General features: G+C 38.3%; 1 protein-coding gene across 5 annotated transcripts in view; it reads right to left on the bottom strand.

Annotated features, from left to right (window-relative positions):
* Cab39l (calcium binding protein 39 like) overlaps nucleotides 1-20287 on the bottom strand; it is a 117503-nt gene that overhangs the window by 34957 nt on the left and 62259 nt on the right. For all 5 annotated transcript variants that reach the window (XM_060391104.1, XM_060391107.1, XM_060391105.1 and 2 more), the window contains one exon: nucleotides 6910-7028. In XM_060391104.1, the coding sequence (XP_060247087.1) occupies nucleotides 6910-7028 (119 nt within the window). The remainder of the gene's footprint in view (nucleotides 1-6909; nucleotides 7029-20287) is intronic.

Here is a 20287-nt window from a genome sequence, read left to right as displayed (position 1 = left end):
TTCATCCCAGCAGTTTGCCCCCAACAGTGGGAAATGTCATTCTCTGACACATCAACTCCTTAAAGTTAGGAATACAAGAGGATGTTTGGGAATTTTCTGATTTTCCTCAGTACCCACTATGGGATCTATAACTCACACACATCATTTAAACCTGACAATCCTGACCTGCTAAGTTATTGCTTACTATAGAAAGAAGTGTCCTATATGCTAGGTCTGTCCTAAATTTCAAAATTAGTCTTTATCCTACCTAATTTGTTCTCTTCTTAGATAAGCTTTCTAGTAGCAGAGCCTGTGACTAAGTATGCTGCATTTCCCACAATAGCAAGCCTAGGGTAGATCACCAGTAAAAATTAATCACTATTTTGTAAAACTGAGTCATTTTTTCCTGACTTATACTTCAGACAATGTGAACCCTAACTATCTGTGTCAGTATGAAAAGGCACACTATTCTACATGTATGCTCATTAAAAAAATACAGCATATCAGAAGATCTTTTAAAACTTACTGGAAGCAAAATGTAAGAGCAAATGTCTCTAGAGAAAATAAGCTTTACTGACCAGGAAACTCTCCCTGCTGGCTAGGTTAGACAGTGCAGAAAGGTATTATGAAGGCTGTTATAGGAGACATCAATAGTCTCACCCACCAATGAATGTTGGTATGTTATAATACCAACCTGGCTGGCAAGATATACCCATTGATGCAAGAGTAGTATGGTAGTTATGAGGGTTACCAAGCAATTTTTTAAAGTTAGATATGAGCCCTGTTCCATAGAAAGTATTTAAATGACAGTGTAAAACTATGAACAGAGAGATTATAGGCTCTCCAGAGGACAATTTCTGTCATTATTAATTGGTCATATTGTTAAACTGCCTTCTAAATGTTTGTTTATTGGTTAGAGGAGTCACTTTTTGCTGTGAACAGCAGTGAATACAAAGTTTCACATTTGGTCAAGGCATCAAGTACACATAATCATAAGTGTTCAGTTCTGGCTAAATAATCTATATTAACTCTTTAACCCTCATCCAAGGTTCAGGGAACACAGTGAGACAGTGGCCAGACAGAATATAAGAGTGATAGATGTGGAGGAAAGCTGTGCAGACTTACAGAGACATGACATGGCTGCAACATACATCAATTCACAGGACCAGTGGTTATCTGCCTAAGACTTGCATATAATCAAGCCAGTAAAAATTCTACTCAGAGGCCGCCCCACCCTTGGCGGAGGAGCTATTAGCAGCTGAGGGTTCCTGAAGGAAGAAGAGTCAGTCTCTTTTGGGAATACGACCACTGGTAGTTTGCCCATGCCTCAGTGGATGGCCCCACACCTGTGTGCATGTGGACAGCATTAACTGGACTCAAGGTATGTTTTATTCCTGTATTATGGGGTTATGAATACCAGAAAAGCAAGGCACAAATTGATATGATAAAAATATTTTATACAAATACTTAAAAATTTTAAAGACTAAATAAAAAGTAATATTTACATAAAAAAGAATAAAAAAGATCAAATGTTTCAACTGGTAATGAGTGCAATGATTGTTACATACAAAGTGCCAGAAGAAAGTTCTTATGTAAGAACGTCTCAAGAACAAAGACTGTATTATATAAGGGAAAATGACTTGCTGTTACTGGTGGGAACAAACAATGCCATGTGACAGCCCTTGGAAAATGTCTCAGAAAATGCCATTTACCAAACACTTGAATACTCAATACTCAAGATGGTCTGCTTCTTATCAAGAAACATTTGCATAATTTAAAAATAATGAACAAACTCTGCCTGGCATGAAGGGTTAGGAACAGTTAACAATTCAGTGTGAATAAGAATCTGGAATCTAGACTACTGTCTCCAAGAGCTACTCCTCACCAAAAGAAGCAGAATTCAGACCTGTGTCAACAGATGGAAATTGAATTTGGTAGATTTTCTTGGATCAGAAAGCAAAGAAGTTCTTTCAAAATATTTTAGTGAGCTCAAAAGATTTTGCCTAGAAGGACCATAGTTAACTGAATGTTAAGAAAATTGTGCACAATAAGTGAGATATATGGGAATATTACATCAGTTAATAAAATACCAGAGGAGTATGCTGGTCTGTGTGAGAGGTGATGAAGACAGATACAGAGAGGGAGTCAGGAAGGACTGGAATCAATGGACACTGGACATCAATGGAAAATTTTTGGATAATGCCTATTTATTCTCCAAGCTGAAAATAAAAATACACATTCATTCTCCCTCTCTGAGATAAATTCTACTTGAAAATAATAATTACAATGGACGAAAGTGTTATTATTAGTTGTTCTCTAGTCAATGATTGGCTAATTTTGAAAATCATCTTTCTGTGACCCATAACAAAATGGCTAAATACTTCTCACTGGCTGTTAAACAATTCAAGGTAAGGGTGACAGGAAACCTTATCATCGTTTAGATGTTACCATCTGAGCCTCATGTTCAGCTCAGCATCACTGAAGGGATGGCTCCTGATGTGATGGAATACTGACTACATGGAACCAACAACAAAGCATTACTGCCAAAACAAAAGTTCAATCTGAATCTAATCAAGCCTTTAAATAAAAATATTAGCCTAGAAACAGGTACTACAGGAAAGATTTACTTTCACTATTATTTTTAAAACCTATTTATTATTATTGGGGGGTGACAATACATGTAGCATGCATAGAGGCCAAAGAAAAACCTTCAGGAGTGGGTTCTCGCCTTCCACCGTGTGCTGCAGTGCTGCAGGGTTTGTATTAGGCTTGTACAGCAGCACTTTCACATGCTTAGCCATCCCCATGTTGCATTATATAACAATTTAAATGATTCTCTAAGAAAGCAGTCTGACAACTCACAATAGCTTGGTTTGTAGGAAAACTTCCTTTTCGACAGACTCATAGCATACAAATATATGGGGTGGATGAAGTGCTGAATGAGAGGAATTTTTTGGCTAAGAAAAAATCACAACCAACTACAGTAAGTAGACTTTGTTAGATACTCATTTTAGTATGGGAACTGTAGAAGAAAGTTGAGTGTAAGCTGGGTATTGGTTGTTGCAGAATTTTTATTAAGTACCCTGCAGTTACATGAAATTATTATTGAGATGTTTATTACAGTGTTCATGAGTTTGCATTAAAATACCCCAAATAAAAAGGGGTAGCTGAGGAGAGATGGTGTACACCAAGCTAAACAGTGATGGCTAAGTGACAGGTACATGAGGTCTTGCAGTTGTTACTTTTGTAGATGTTTGCAAATTTTTGCAATGATCTTTAAAAAACAGTTTGGGGAGATATGTGTGGTTTTAACATTATATAGAACATTTAGTAGCCATGATTTCTTTATGAAATACTGAGAGAAGTTTAATGGCCTTGGAGTGCCATCTGTCTCAGCCAGGAGAGAAATTCATTTAGAACGAAATAGTCCTTTAAAAAGTCTATTTCATAAAATGTGGGCTCTAAATTCCTTATGTACAGCACCCAGATGAGTCTTCTTGCTACACAAGTATTAATTTATTTCTTTGTGACATTTCTTATGGCTAGACTTGTGTTCAGTGTAGCATATGTCATTATCATGTTTCTAAATAATGTCAATTTGATATATAAATGAACAATCAAGTTACAGCCTAAAGTTTTCAAGGACCTTCACAGGAGGTAATTTAGTTAAAATGCTGAGGCTTTAACAAAGGGCTAAATGTAAAGTGCTCCTTCGTTTACTGGACAGAGCCACTCCAGCCAATGTTCTTCATTACCTACCCTGTCCTCAGGAGCACCAACAATTATTCCCTCTACCTTAATATCTGAATTGCCCTAGTGAATGAGAATTCCTGGAAAGAAACTGACTGACTGATTAAAACTGCAGTGATGTGGAGAGGTTTCTATAGTGCAGGTCCAAAGCCTTACCTAGCAGCTAGAGTTAGTTCCCTAAATAGGCATTTCCTTGGCCACCTCTGTGTCAGAACATCCTGTGACTAACAGATAAAAATATTTTGGAATCTATTTTAGTTACTAGATTAAGTTGTAGACCGCTAGCTTCCATCAGTCCAAAAGCTAGGAATGTCATCAGATAGCATTTGAATCTATAGGAGAGATCTTCCCATTTTGCTCTAAATCTGATGTATTTTACGATTTTCTTTGCTTGTTACTATAAAACTTTATGAACTGCTTCCATGTAGTAGCAGTTTCCATGAAACTGGGGTAACCTAGCTTCATGATTCTTAGGCCATTATCATGTGACAGTGCTGAGATTTCTCCATCTTGTATTCTTGTTGAGACCATTTTAGGTTTAACTAAAATTTGATTTGATCTTCTTTACAAAAGGCCTTTTGAAAAATTACCCATCTCTATGCTAGGAACCCAAGGTCAGGAAGCCCTAGCTAACTTATCTTGACTTGTGTTGCAAACCTTCCCCTCCATCTAACTGCTTATCTTAGTTTTTGTTAAACTGCTTGTTTTAGAAACAAACAAACAAACAACCCCCCCCCCCCCGCAGCAGTCAAGTGCGATATCAGGACTTGTTTTTTGCCTTTAAAAGCCTCTTCTCTAAATGCTCATGGATACACTTAGGTCCCGAATACTTGAACATAGTCCCAGCTGGATGGGAAAAAAAAGACTTTCTACTGGCTATAGACTATATCCGAGAAGTCTCCCCTGGTGGGCTCCTCAAAATAGTCATTTAAATTTGGCTTCAGAATGTCTTTTTTACTTTGAGGTGAAAGCTGTGTTTTTTGAATTGATGTCCATCAAATCTTCTTTGGGACATACTAGTGCTTAAAGGACATAAAGGACTCAATTAAATCTGAATTTAAAATGTGTCCCTTCACTATAAAGTTTTCTTACCTTAAGCAATACCCTTACTCTCTGGGTTTAATCTCATTTCCCTACACAATGATGACAGTAGCAACTAGTCCACAGAGTAGTGCTGGGTAACTAGTCCTGTGAATAATTACACTGACTGCAGGCCTGGTACAGAGCAAGCACTCAGTATTGCATCTACAAGAGAGAATGTGAAGGATTAAGCCCAAAGTGAATAATCATTATCAGATTATAAAATCTGGAGGGGAGCCCCTAAATTGTTACTGATGGAACTATTCTAGGAGATTATGGAACACACTCCTTTTTTATATTTAGTATTTCCAAGAAGTTTAATGTTTCTAAATAAACAGGTTGTTACCTTTGAATTAAAAAAAAAAGTGAAATAAAAAAAAATACCTCCCTTATTTAGTACCATATCATCACTGAAGTGTGGTTCTAATTTTGGTCCTCGTCTTCACTACCACCAAGCCATTTTTCATGCTGCCACCAGAACCCATCAGGTATAGTTCCCAAGGAGGCTGCAGAATGGCATTCCAGTTCCTTCGTAGGAAATGGAAGGCTCTAAGTAACCTGATCTCTGCTTTTCCAGCTCTATTTTATACTTCCCTGACTTCTAATCTCCAGCCACACCAGAATTCTTGTCATCCTTTGTGCACACAAACTCTTTCATATTTTTTTTTTTACCTGTTTGTGGGAAAAAAAAAATCAATGAAAGAGTGAACTTAGAAAGCAAATGTCAGAGAGGGAACTGACCTGAATTATCTGCCCTGAAATATCATGTGACAGTTCTGTTGAGTCATTCCATTTTGGGTTCACGTGCTGTAAGAGTTTAGTGTTCCCTAACCAGTAGAAAATACAAGAGCCTTTTCTTTTCAAGAGCTAAGAAAAGAACTCTAGCAAACATGACTTTGCATCAGTCCCAAAGCAATAACAGTATACTTCTTTGTTCAACAATGCATAGTCACTGCAAAGGCAAAGACCACAATGTGATCAGTAGTAAAATTTAAATCTGTGATAAAGTATATTAACAGGACAAGGCAAGGGAACGGAATGCTGATGGCAGTGGAAAAACTAAAAAAAGAAGTTTAAATTTGATAAGTGGAAAAATTGGGAAGGCCCATTATTTGTAACACAGAGGTAAATGTATGATTTATGTATAGTTAAAGATGTATTTTTTTTTTAAATTTCAACAAATAAAAAAGAATGACTGTCATTGGGCAAGGAGACTAAGAGATGGGGAAGAAGCAAAGAGATCCAGTTCATTGATATAGCTGATTTTTAAACTGTGTTATATATCACTTTAACACAATTAAATATTTATAAATTGACAAGGGAGGAAGGTGACACAAGTGAAATAGACTTCCTGTAGCCCCACAGTACTGGAAACAAGAATACTGCACAGTAAAATGAGCTGTGTTGGCAAGAGATACGGAACAGAAAGGAAGGCCAGGGGAGGAGGACCATCACCTGCTGTTTGCATGCACAGAGCACCTAGGCCACCAATCTTTCAGATTCCAAGTAGTAGCCTCAATATGCCCAAGACTCATATGAGTGGACATAAAAAGCAGTAATCAGGGATTCTATTTTCCAGTCTGAAGTCAGTGTTTTTCCACCTCCTTTATAGCTCTGTATAAAAAGAGCAGCATCTACTGCATCCACACATAGGTACTTACATCTCCACTGTGGCAGATGTTGGCACTGCAAGAATGCTTTCCCCTATTGTTTAAGTTGGGGAACTAAAATATATATGAATGTGCTGGCATGCATACTTGTGCATGTAATGAAAGGACAGAGCATCATGCAAGCAGGAAAACAGTATCTGGGCAGTTAGGAATAGGAAAGATAAGGAAGCAAAAGAAATATAATAAAAAGAGACATGGAGAGCATAAAGGAAGAGGAAAAAGAGGTAAGAAATGGAAACAACCCTGAGGAGACCAGGGCACAAAGGACTTCTTTTAGGCTTAAAGCGTTTAGAGCTAGATCTGGAGGGCTACTCTTACACACATCAGACACTACCCAGGCAGTTCCAAATGGGGCCAATGAGGCATACTGCATACTTTACAACAGCTTTGTCAAACTCCAACCTATTGCTTAAGGAAACGAAGTACCTACCCTTTGAGGAGCATGGACAGGAGGTGAGGGTGAGAACTGATGTACTCCACAGTCGGATAACGTGTACCGATCTGTCTTCTCAGGATGTTGTTGAATATTTGGGTCACATCCTTTTTCCCCTGTTAAAGAAACGTGTCGCCATTAAATGACATGCTTTTAATGGATAAGGTGGATGGCATGTGGGATACAAACACACACTGTCATTGAGACAGTGTCATCTGTATAAAATGCAGAACCAGTAATTCACGGTTCTCATTTATCTTTACAAAGTCCACTAGATGGGTGCAACTCTTTACCACCTGTGTACAGTGAAAAACTTGGCAATCAGGAAGTCTGTTTATACAACTGGAAATCAAAAAGCCCAGATATGTATAAAGCAGCAGCAAGAATTGAATTTTATGCTTTTTTTCCTTTTAGCTCTCTCAAGAAGACAGTGATTGATATTTTGAAATCTTCATAAATGAGAGAAAATAGATGAAGAACATAAGTTATGACTAAATAAAATATTAGTAAGAGTCAAATTGCTTTTACTTCACATCTAATTCTGGGTAATATCTAATCCTTCACTTTATCTACTCATTTACCTTGAGCCTTTAAAAATGCTTTTTAAAAATGAGATGTAAAATTAAAATGTGAGTTTTCCCTATATAATATGTAACTTGTGTGTGTGTATGTATGCATGTGTAAAACACACAAACACATAAGTGTCTATACATATGCATTTATATTACCTTTATGATATCACACATAGGAGGAAAAGAGACTTTTGGTCCTAATTGTCTCAGTCAGAGAAACTACGTAGCCAATCTTATTTATTTATTTTTTTGGTAATTTATTTTTATTTTATTTATTTACTTTATATCCTGATTGTAGACCCCTCCCTCATCTCCTCCCGGTCCGACCCTCCTTCCTTTGTTCCTCGTCTCCTCCCCTAGTCCTCAGAAAAAGGGAGAACTCCTCCTCTACCATCTGACCCCAGCGAGTTTTATCAGGATTACTGCCAATCTTGAACAGTGCTTTTTTTTTTCTTTATTTTATTTTATTATTTTTATTTTTATTAATTAAAGTTTATTCACTTTGTATCCTCCCTGTACCTCCCTCAGTCTTCCCCTCCCAATCCCACCCTCCCTCTTCCCCACCCATGTCCCTCTCCCAGTCCACTGATAGGTGAGGTCCTCCTCCCCTTCCCTCTGATCCTAGTCTATCAGGTTTCATCAGGAGTGGCTACAGTATCTTCTTCTGTGGCCTGGTAAGGCTGCTCCCCCCTGAGGGGGAGGTGATCAAAGAGCTGGCTAATCAGTTCATGTCAGAGACAGTCCATATCCCCATTACTATGGAGGCTACTTGGACACTGAACTGCCATAGGCTACCTCTGTGCAGGGGTTCTAGATTATCTCCATCAATGGTCCTTGGCTGGAGTATAAGTCTCAGAAAAGACCACTGTGCCCAGAGTTTTTGGATCCGTTGCTGTCCTTGTGGAGCTCCTGTCCTCTCCAGGTCTTACTATCTCCCACTTCTTTCCTGAACTCTGCCCAAAGTTTGGCTATGAGTCTCAGCACCTGCCTTGTAACCCTGCAGGGTAGCGCCTTTCAGAGGCCCTCTGTGGTAGGCTCCTGTCCTGTTCCCTGTTGCTTAAGAGTTTCTGCACATCTTACAACCTTGGTTGAGTATGATTCTGTAAAAGAAGCCCTGAACTGGATCCATGTTTCATATATAAAAAGAGGAGGGCATAAGAATGTTACCAATAATTAAGCACACCAATTATCCTGCCCTTCGTCTTTCAACTGAACCAAAGGCTCTGATAGTCTGTGTTCCTTCAAAGCATTTTCATCCTGCAAAATCAGCTACCAAGAAGTGACACTACTCTACTCCCTAAGTTCCTCAGTATGTCCCTTGGGCCTAGAGAAAAGTGCAGAGCCCTCAATAACATGGTCCCTGCCTATTGCTTTGCATTCCTGCATCAGCTTTTATTGTTCCCAGCTGACTGTGTGATGAATACTTGCACAGTATTCATCTTTAGTGTTCGTGCAAATTCTGGTTCAGGTTGCTCTTCTGACCTACATACTGTTTCACTGCCTATTTTTTAAGACTCAATTCAGGATATTCTCTGTAATAGACAGTAATGAGTCTTTACTGTCTATAGTTTAATAATACCCTTTGCCTACAATAACTGGTCCCTCTTCTACTTGAATACCTCTACCTCCACCTCCTGTCAGAGCATCAAGCCTTTAGTGAGTACTGAATCTGTGCCAGAAACTTATGTTAACAGCTTTGCATACACTAGTCAACCTCTATAACAGCCTGATACTATGGACTGAGTGTGGAACTAAAAATTAATGTGGAAGAGCCAGGATTCTATCCTAAGTTGATGGAGTCCAAGTTCTCAGTTCTTAGCCATAATCTTAAACTGATTCCCAACACATAAGATAGTACATTGAAAGGAATGGGTTTTGTTTCTAACTTCCTCCTTGTACTGTTAAATCTAAAGAATATAAGGCCCATTTGAATGTATTTATTATGGACTGGAGTATACTATGCTCTCAAAACATACCTATTAGACTGAGCTTTTACCTTAGAAGTCTGCTTCACCAGATACACAGGCCACCCATGTATCTCCTACCACAAACATGAAACTGATCCCTCTCACTTGTAAATTTGGCATGGTTTAGTACAAGAAACACTTAAAAAAGAGAGAGAGAAAAACAACCTTAAAACCCCAAAAATGAGACCTAAATAATACTATTCATTAATAACTCAGTCTTAAAACTGCCTTGCCCTTTTCAGGATCTCATGTATTCCAAGTTGGCCTCCAACTTGCCATAGCAAGTTGATGACCATAAACTTGTGATCCTTCTGCCTCTACCTCTTAAGTTCTAAGATGACGGGTGTGTGCCACAACACCACACTGATGTAGTACTGAGATTGCAACCCAGAATTTTATACATGCTGGGTAAGCACTCTACCTGATTTCCATTCCAAGCTGCTTTAAGCATCTAGTTTTATAAAATACAAACAAATCAAAGTAACACAGGAGCTGGACAGTTGTGTTAGAAATTAAGAGCACTTGCCGCTCTTGCAGTGAACCTAGATTTGATTCCTAGCACCCAAATGATGCTTTAACTCACCTCTAACTCTAGTTACAGGGGACTCAATACCCACTTCTGGCTTCCACAACAGGCGCTCATGTGATACATATACAAACATGCAGGTGAACACTCATACACATAAAATAAAACCAAGTAAATATTTTAAAAAGAAAAATAGTAAAGAGAAAAAATCTGAAAGATTAACAGCATTTACCTCATGAACAACAGAATATATGTAAGGTCCCAAGTCTATGGTAACCTCCTACACATACAAATTCAGAATTCACTTTAGACTTTAAAAATTAAGATAGAAATTAAGAAAGAAGGAAAATCCCTAGGGTCTATGATTAGGCAAAAAGTTCTTAGCCTTGATAGTAATGTGAAAAAGTAATATACCTTTACTCGCTGGGAGGCAGAGGTAGGCAGATTTCTGTGAATTTGAGGCCAGCCTGTTCTACACAGTACAGTACAGGACAGTTAGGGATATGTAGAAAAACCCTATCTCAAAAGAACACACACACATACACACACACACACACACACACAGAGAGAGAGAGAGAGAGAGAGAGAGAAAGAGAGAGAGAGAGAGAGAAAACCGGGCCTAGAGAGATGGCTCAGTAGTGAAGAGCACTGAATGAGCTTCCAAAGGTCCTGAGTTCAATTTCCAGCATCTACATCATGACCACAACCTTCTGTAACTCCCGTCCTAGAAGAACAGCCTCCTCTGTGGATACTGCACATACATGATGCACAGTTAGACAGGTAGGTAAAACATATGCATAAAAATAAATATTTTGTTTTAAAAACAACCATCCATCCAAACAACAACAACAACAACAAAAAACAAATAACTTTTGTTCTCAAGAAGATTCTGCTAATAAGATTAAAGATAGGATACAGAGTGGGGGAAAATACTGCAAGCCACATCTATGACAAAAGATCAGTATCTATAGGATAAAGTCTTAATTGGTAAAAACATGAAAAGATATTTCACCAAAGAAGCCAGATAGCTAAAAACAGGTACATTAAAGATGTTTGAACATCATTACCTTCAGGAAGTACCAGGTGAAACCACAATGAGATATATATTCCTCATTCTGACAGATCTATCAGAGTGGCTGAAATGTAAGCCAAAGACAAGAAATGCTAGTGAAAATGAAGAAAGTCACATTCACACTGTGATGGAAATGTAAAACATGGGACAGTGAGATGGCTCAGGGGCCAAAAGATATATGCACTTGCTATAGAACTGGGATACTTGGGACCCACGGAGGGAACCAACTCCTGTAAGTTGTTGACCTTCACACTAGTGAGTTGGCAAGGTGTGCCTGTGTGCACACACACATATACACAATAATGGTAATACACACATTTAAAAAGGAAATCTAGAATAGCATAGCCAATCGGTGAAATATTTCAGTAATTTTTAAAGAAACAAACAAACAAAATAACTAACTACCCCATGAACACAGTTTCATTGTAGTGTTCATGATGGGGAAAGAAGGACATGAATGTGTGGTAGCCAGGGTTTGAAACAACCCATAAATTCTTTAGCTGTTAAATGGTTAAACAAACTGTGGTCATCTCTGCTAAAGAGTACTTAATAGTCAGCAACCAAAGAGATACATAAACACAAATTCGATGCATCTTGAGGAATCGTCTCTGTTACGACAACCAGTTTCTATGTTACACACTAGATGGCTCCATCTATATGAGGTTTTTGAAATAACAAGTCACAGAACGAAAAACAGTCTAGTTTAGAACAACTAGAAGTCAGGGATGTGGTGATGGATACAAGTGCGTGTAATTAGAAAGTGGCACAAGGAGATTTTTGTGGTAGTGGAAAAGATCCACTTTATCATGTTACCAGTGTAGACATCCTGGCTGTGTTAGTTTTACAGGACATTATCCTTAAGAAATGCCGGTGAGATCCATGGAGTTTCTCTGAACTATTACTTATAACTGCTAGTAATCAACAATTATTTCAAAACAAAAAGGTTTAAATTTTAAAACACGTTTTTCCTTGTTGATGATTTTTTTTTAAGAATAACAAAACTCAGCATGTCCCCCCTCCCCCAACACACACTTATGTTTTTTCCAAGACAGGGATTCTCTGTAAAGCCTTGGCTGTTCCACAACTTGCTCTGTAGAGCAGGCTAGCCAGCATCCATTTTATACAGACACAAGAACTTTATCCCAGCTCCTACAACAGAGTTGGTAACAACTTCTGGGTAGGGTAAGCTCACATCTGCAATCCTAGCACTCAGGAGGTTGAGGCAGGAGGATTGTCATCATGTCAAGATTCCCCTGGGATACACAGTGAGTTTCATAGGAATGTGGGCTATACAGTGAGACTTTGTCTCAAGGAAACAAAACAAGACAAAACAACAACAACAACAACAACAACAAAGCAAAAACATTAGCAACAATGAATGTGTCTATCCAGCCTGACAATTTGATCTCAGTCCTTGGACTCACAAAGTGGAAGGAGAGAACCAAACTCTGCAAACTGTCCTCTGATCTCCATGCCCTGGCTATGGCACACACAGTACAAATAGATGTAATAAAAAAATGTAGTCTAACAACTTGGTAGAGATAAGAAATTGGAACATCAAAATGTCAGCAATGATTAAATATATGAAATAGCTACAGCTTTCCATTGCTATCATTTTCTTTCACAGAGAAAAATACTAAGAAATTAGGGCAAAAGAAGAAAAGAAACTAGAAAAATTAAGGAGTTGGGGTTGGTTGATTTAGGGGATGGAAGAGACAAGGAAATAGAAAGCTGGTACTATAAAATCAAATTATTTCTTCCTTTAAAGGAAAACCACCATTCCCAAATGAAAATTTTAATAAAAAAGTAGGAAATTAATCTTGTAACCCTATGATGAACCCAGGAAAGGGGACTTGCTCAGTATGCACAGGCTCTGTCTCAGCTACCCTAGTATGAGAAGGATAGTCTTTAGAATAAGTTGCTGCTATTATTTTAAAATCTTCAAAAATGTTCATACAGCCTGAATCTCATTTATGAGGATTTATATTTGTTCTACAAAAGAGGCACATCTGTAAGCATAAACATAGTTTTAAATAAAAGTAGTTCTGTGGTATTTAAATCTTCCTAGACTCTACAGGGAAATATTGCAGAATAAATACCAGCCCTGTTTGAAATGTCACAAGACTGTGTTTTTCATGCCTCCCAGTAAAATGCCACAAGAACATTTCCACATGGCATTCCAGTGAACAGCAGCAATGAAGTGCCACCGAATTCCATCCAACTTTCACACAGAGGAGAGTATTCTTCTAGTTCATTAGCAAACGTGTGCTGAGGCAGAGGGAGCCGCTGTGGGTAACAGGAATAAGTCCTGCTACCAGAAACCATTTCTTAAAGCAGACCAGAGGGTCCAGATACAGAGGAGTAATGAAAATGGGAAGGCAGAAGCAGTCAGAGAAGTAGAAAATAGAAAACCACCAAAATTGTTGATTACAAGGAAAGCATATTCATAAATGAACCAAAAATTGCTGCAAAAATTATGATTACACAGCATATAGTTAATAGATTTTTCAGTCTGAAGAAGCATTTATTAGCTGGCAAATTTATAAAAGCTCAGCAGTTATTTGTTTAACAAATTAATGTACAACATGTGAGAGTGTGTCAACTGAAAAAAGCAAGAAAATGAGAAAAGAATTTAAATAACCAAAAGTAACTGCTGGTAAGTGCAGAGACAAGAAAGGAGAGGAGGAGGTTAAAAAATGTTTGCTTTAAAATTCTGGGCACTGACTTGTACATAAAACACACATAAAGAATTCTGGGCCAGCAGGATGGTTCGGCATGTAAAGAGCCTGCTGGGAAGCCTGATGACCTGAGCTGGATCCTTAGAAACCCCACAAAAGTGGAAAGAGAGAATAAATTCCTCTGTCCTCTGGCCTCCACACAAATGCTGTCACACGCATGTCCACATACACATACATGATGCATATGCACACAAACAAGTAAAATTAAAACTATTTTTTAAAATTCTCAAAATGTAGCTATTGAAGACAAAACAACTCCACTTTGTAGCAGATAAGGTAGTAAATAAATATGAAAGGAAACTCAGTGTGATTAGTTATTAAGAAACTGCAAAGTAAAATGGCAGTGAGATAACACTAGCACCCAAATGGCTAATGTTAAAAGAACAAGATAGCAACTTCCAAAAATCTAACTCGTGGGTACTTTAGGTGAAACAAATTCTGTTTTCATTTTAAAAAACAAACTATACACAAGTAGATATTCAGAATTTACTTACAAATTATAAAACTGGAAACATACCAAGTATCCCCCACGTAAGGAGTAGATAAATGGCCTATGCAGTATCCATACAATGAATCCATCAATAAGAAACAATATCCTGGTCAATGGCTGAGGTGAATCTCACGTGTAATCACTGAGTAAGAATGTTACAGAATTAATATTAATATTAATATTTCAGTCACATAAGAGGTAGCACTCCTTAGGTAAATTCTACTTTGCATAGCTTCATGTTTCCTAAGCAAGTTTATTAGTAAATCCTTTATACCATCAATTTTACTACTTCAGGTTTCTCCTACATCAAGCCAGACTCAAAAGGGCTACACACAGCTTGTTCTTATCTGATTTTTCTGTGCAGGTAAAAATGGGGAAACAAACAAACAAAAACAGGGCTAGAGGTGTGTGGAAACATGACTACTGAAGGAAGCTGGGGGTAGGAAAAGAAGCTAATTAGCCAAGGGAAGGAGAAACTTTTCAGATGTTATAATTATCCTCCACTACAGACCAATGCACTAAAAAGGATGACTGCTATGGTTGTAAATTAGAGCTGCCATGGCTTGTGCCGACAGACTCATGCTGAAGCTTCAGAAATAGTGGGTGCTGGGAGATGAGGACTGTTGGGGTGCTAATCAAGAGGCCAGAGGCCTGATGGATGGGTTAATACTTTTCTTGAAGGGACAGATTAGTCACCTCAGGACACTGGTCTCCTTTCCCCCTCCAGGTCAGGACTAGGTCCCTTCAACTTCCTAGAGAAATGAAATTAGGATGAGGTACTTAACCAAAATAAGAAAATACTGGTCCTTGGACATGTTCTTCAACATTTTAACATTTTAGCTAGAAATGGTGAATCAAATGAACTCCCTTACATGTCATTCAATCATTCATTCAGCAAATAACTGCTGGTGAATTACTCTATCTCAAGATTCTGTTAGAAATAACAGCAGCAGCAAAAGAGACTAACTAGAACAGTATGTGATACTACGACCGTTTTTTTTTAATTCTTTATTAATTACACTTTATTCACTTTGTATCCCCCTGTGGCTCCCCCCCTCCTCCTGTCCCATCCCAATCCCTCCCTTCCTCCACCCTCTGCATGCATGCCCCTCCCCAAGTTCATTAATAGGGGAGGTCTTCTTTTCCTTCCTTCTGATCCTAGTCAATGGAGAGAAATCTTGGTTGGTAAAGTGTTCGCATGAGGACCCAAGTTCAATTACCAGAACACATGTAGAGCTGGATGGACAGAACTGACTCCACCAAGTTGTCCTCTGACCTCTACAGGGAAGGCTTGGACCTTCAGGCTTTATGATTTCAGCCTTTCAAAGTAATAAAATCAAAAGGAAAGAAAGGCTTTAAACAGGGCGAAAGAAATAATATTTTTAGGTACTCCACTTACCCTGCGCACCCCATACCACAGTTCCCCAGCCCGCACCATTTCCCAAGACCCACCCCAATCTGCAGCCCCTGAGACCAGCATGGATCAGGGTGGTGCAGGTACTAGCCTCCCCGCCTCCTTGCCTCCCCCATCTACTGGATTGCCATAGCCTGCCAACAACAGTGGCTAGGTTTCCCCTAGGCCCTCTGTGCTCCACTTCCCCTGAGCACCCAACAGATCAGAGAGCAGCAATTCCCTGGACCCACCCTGATCTGAGGTACCAGACACCAGCCTGGACCAGGGAGCAGCAGTAAAATCAGAGGACTGGGGCCATCTGGGACCACAAGCTCTACTTACAACCCCAGAGACCACCACCAAGCCTGCTAATAAGAGTCAACCGAATGGCTAGAGGTCAGCACAAGAACATCAGCAACAAAACCCAGGGCCATATGACACCACCCCAGCTATCCTACCACAGCAAGTCCTGAGGAACAATCACACCGGAAGAACAAGAAAACAATCTTAAATCTGAGGTTATGAAAATGATAGAGGCCTTAAAAGAAGAAAATAAATAACTAAAAGAACTGCAGGAAAATACAATCAAACAGGTGAAGAAATTGAATAACTCCCTTAAAGAAACACAGGAAAATAAAATCAAACAGGTGAAAGAACTGAGTAACTCCCTTAAAAAAATACAAGAAAATACAACCAAATGGGAGAAGGAAATGAATAAAACTGTCCAGAACCTAAACATGGAAATAGAAGCAATAAAGAAAACACAATCTGAGGCAAACCTGGAGATGGAAAACCTAGGGAAGAGAAAAGGAACTACAGACACAAGCATCAAAAACAAAATATAAAAGACAGAAGAGAGATTCTCAGGTGTAGAAGATATGATTGAAGAAATCGATACATCAGTCAAGAAAATGTTAAATCTAAAACGTTCCTGACATAAAACATCTGAGAACTCTGGGACAATATGAAAAGACCAAACCTAAGAATAACAGGAATAGAAGAAGAAGACTCCAAACTCCAAGACCCAGAAAATATTTTCAACAAAATCATAAAAGAAAACTTCCCCAACCTAAAGAAATGCCTATAAACACTAAAGAAGCCTACAGAACACAAAATAGACTGAACCAGAATAGAAAATCATCCAGTCAGATAATAATCAAGACACTAAATGTACAGAACAAACAGAGAATATTAAAAGCTGCACAAGAAAAAGGCAAAGTCACATATAAAGGCAAACCTATCAGAATTATGCCTGACTTTTCAGCAGAGACTATGAAAGCCAGAAGGGCTAGGACAGATGTCATGCAGACACTAAGAAAGTACAGATGTCAACTTAGAATACTATACCCAGCAAAACTTTCAATCACCATAGATGGAGAAGAGAAGATATTCCATAACAAAAACAAGTTTAAACAGTACCTAACCACAAACCCAGCCCTACAGAAGATACTAAAAGGAACCCAAGGAGGCCAACTACACCCAGAAAAAAACAGGAACAAATAATCCCACAGCTGCAAAACCAAAAGAAAGGAAGCACTCACACACACTCTACCAAAACCAACATCAAAATAACAGGAAATAACGACTGCTCATTAATAATATCTCTCAACATCAATGGGCTCAACACCCCAATAAAAAGATGCAGGCTAACAGAACAGATACATAAACAGGACCCATCACCCTATTGCATACAGAAAACACACCTCAACAATAATAATAGTCATTAACTCAGAATAAGGGCTGGAAAAGGGTTTTCCAAGCAAGTGGACCCAAGAAACAAGCAGGAGTATCTATTCTAATATCTAATAAAATAGACTTTCAACCAAAATTAATCAAAAGAGATGGGGAAGGGCATTTCATACTCATCAAAGGAAAAATTGACCAAGATGATGTCTCAAATTTGAACACATATGACCCAAATAAGGGTACACACATTTGTAAAAGAAACATTACTAAAGCTTAATTCACACATTAAACTCCACACAGTAACAGTAGGAGGCTTCAACACACCTCTGAAACAGATGGAAACTAAATGGAGAAATAACAAAATTAGCTGAAATTATGAGTCAATTGGACCTAACAGATATTGACAGAACATTCCATCCAAACACAAAAGAATATACCTTCTTCTCAGTACCTCATGGAACCTTCTCCAAAATTGAGCACATACTTGGACAAAAAGCAAGCATCAACAAACACACACACACACAAAAATTGAATAACACGTTGTGTTCTATCAGACTATAATGGATTAAAGCTAGACTTCAACAACAGCAAAAACAGTTCTATAAACTCATGGAAATTGAACAACTCTCTACTTAATGACCACTGGGTCAAGGATGAAATAAAGACATTAAATACTTTCTATAATTCAATGAAAATGAAGGCACAACATACACAAACTTATGGGACACAGTGAAAGCACTGCTAAGATTAAACTTCATAGCTCTGTGTGCCTTCATAAAGAAAGTGAAAAGAGCCTAGACTAAGAACTCAACATCTCCCCTGAGAGCTCTAGAAAAAAAGGAAGAAAACACACCCAAGATGACTCAATGGCAGGAAATAAACCCAGGGCTGAAATCAATAACTTAGAAATAAAGAAAACAATATAGAGAATCAACAAAACCAAGAGTTTTTTTTTTTTTTTGAGAAAAATCAACAAGATAAAGAACTCCTTAGCCAAACTAACTAAAATACAGAGGGAGAGTATCCGAATTAATAAAATCAGAAATGAAAAGGGGGATCATTCAGGCCTTTACAGCCATTGAAGCAGGACATTCTCCCCAAGCATGGTTGGATACCATAAAAAGCTAAAATGATACGCTCAGGATACGAGGCTAAGCACTGCACTCAGGGTCAGCCGCTTTGGACCCAGAGAAGAGCATGTCTGATTGCATGCGGGTTGATGCCCCAGGTCCCGCCTCTGAGAAAAAGGTATCGGACGGGTCCGATGCTCTTTGGGTGGATGACACCTAAATGAACATCTGTACAAAGTCCCAATTTATTTCTAATATCAGAGATCAGACCTCTACTCTTGCCTGATGCGTCTAAAACAAAAAGAGGGAACTGTAGAGAGCTGCGGAATGCTATGCCTTAAAGATGGAGCTGGTTTCCGCCTTCCACCTTCCCGATGGTGAGTGCTCTCTGTCACGAACAACTCCACATTTGGCTAAGGCCGAGGATCTGGCTTGCTTCCATGTATGTGGACCTATCTGCATTGCCCCCGTGGCACGCCTGGGTTGGCTACCCAGAGGCTATTTAAGCTGTGGGCTGGCTTTCCCCGGGGTCCGAGGATTGTTCAATGTTCCTGAATAAACTGCATTGAAAAAAAAAAAAAAGAAAAAAAGAAAAAAAAAAAAAAGAAAAGGGGGATACAACAACAGACACCAAGAAAATCCAAAGAATCATTTAAATTATACTTCAAAAACTTATAAACCACAAAATTGGAAAATCTAAATGAAATGGATGATTTTCTTGATAGATTCCACTTACCAAAGTTAAATCAAGATCAGGTTAACAGTTTAAATAAACCTATAACCCCTAAGAAAATAGAAGCAGTCATCAAAATCCTCCAATCAAAAAGAGCCCTGGGCCAGATGATTTTAACAGAATTCTACCAGTCTTTCAAAGAAGAACTAATACCAATACTCCTCAAACTATTCCACAATACAGACACAGAAGGGACATTGTCAAACTCATTTTATGAAGGTACAGTCATCTTGATACCTAAACCACACAAAGACCCAACAAAGAAAGAGAATTTCAGACCAATCTCCCTTATGAACATTGATGCAAAAATGCTCAATAAAATAATTGCAAACTGAATCCAGGAATACATCAAAAATATCATGATCAAGTAGGCTTCATCCCAGAAATTTTGGGATGGTTCAACATATGAAAATCCATTAATGTAATACACCATGTAAGAAAACTGAAAGAAAAAAAAAAATAAAAAACATGATCATCCCATTAGATGCTGAAAAGGAACCCAATCCAACCACTTCATTTTTAAAGTCTTGGAAAGATCAGGGATACAAGGCACATACCTAACACAATAAGGGCACTATACAGCAAGCCAACATCAAATTTAAAAAACTTAAAGCTTTCCCGCTAAAATCAGGGACAAGACTTGCACCATATCTCTTCAATATGGTACTTGAAGTTCTAGCTAGAGCAATAACTCAAAAAAGTCAGCAGCCCTCCTTTCCACAAGGGAAAAAATGGCTAAGAAAGAAATTAGGGAAACAACATCCTTCACAATAGCAATAAATAATATAAAGTATCTTGGTGTAACTCTAACCAAGCAAACAGGTGAAAGAACTGAGTTACTCCCTTAAAAAAATACAAGAAAATACAACCAAATGGGAGAAGGAAATGAATGATCTGTATGAAAAGAACTTCAAGTCTTTGAAGAAAGAAAATGAAGAAGATTTTAGAAGATGGAAAGGTCTTCCATGCTTATTGATTGGTAGGATTAACATAGTAAAAATGGTCATCTTGCCAAAAGCCATCTACAGATTCAATGCAATTCCCATCAAAATTCCAACACAATTCTTTACAGACCTGGAAAGAGCAAACAGTTTCGGATGGAAAAATAAAAAATCCAGGATAGTCAAA

This window comes from Meriones unguiculatus, chromosome 9 (assembly GCF_030254825.1).
Source record: "Meriones unguiculatus strain TT.TT164.6M chromosome 9, Bangor_MerUng_6.1, whole genome shotgun sequence".
Lineage (NCBI taxonomy): Eukaryota > Metazoa > Chordata > Mammalia > Rodentia > Muridae > Meriones > Meriones unguiculatus.
This window is presented reverse-complemented; position numbering and strand designations above follow the sequence as displayed.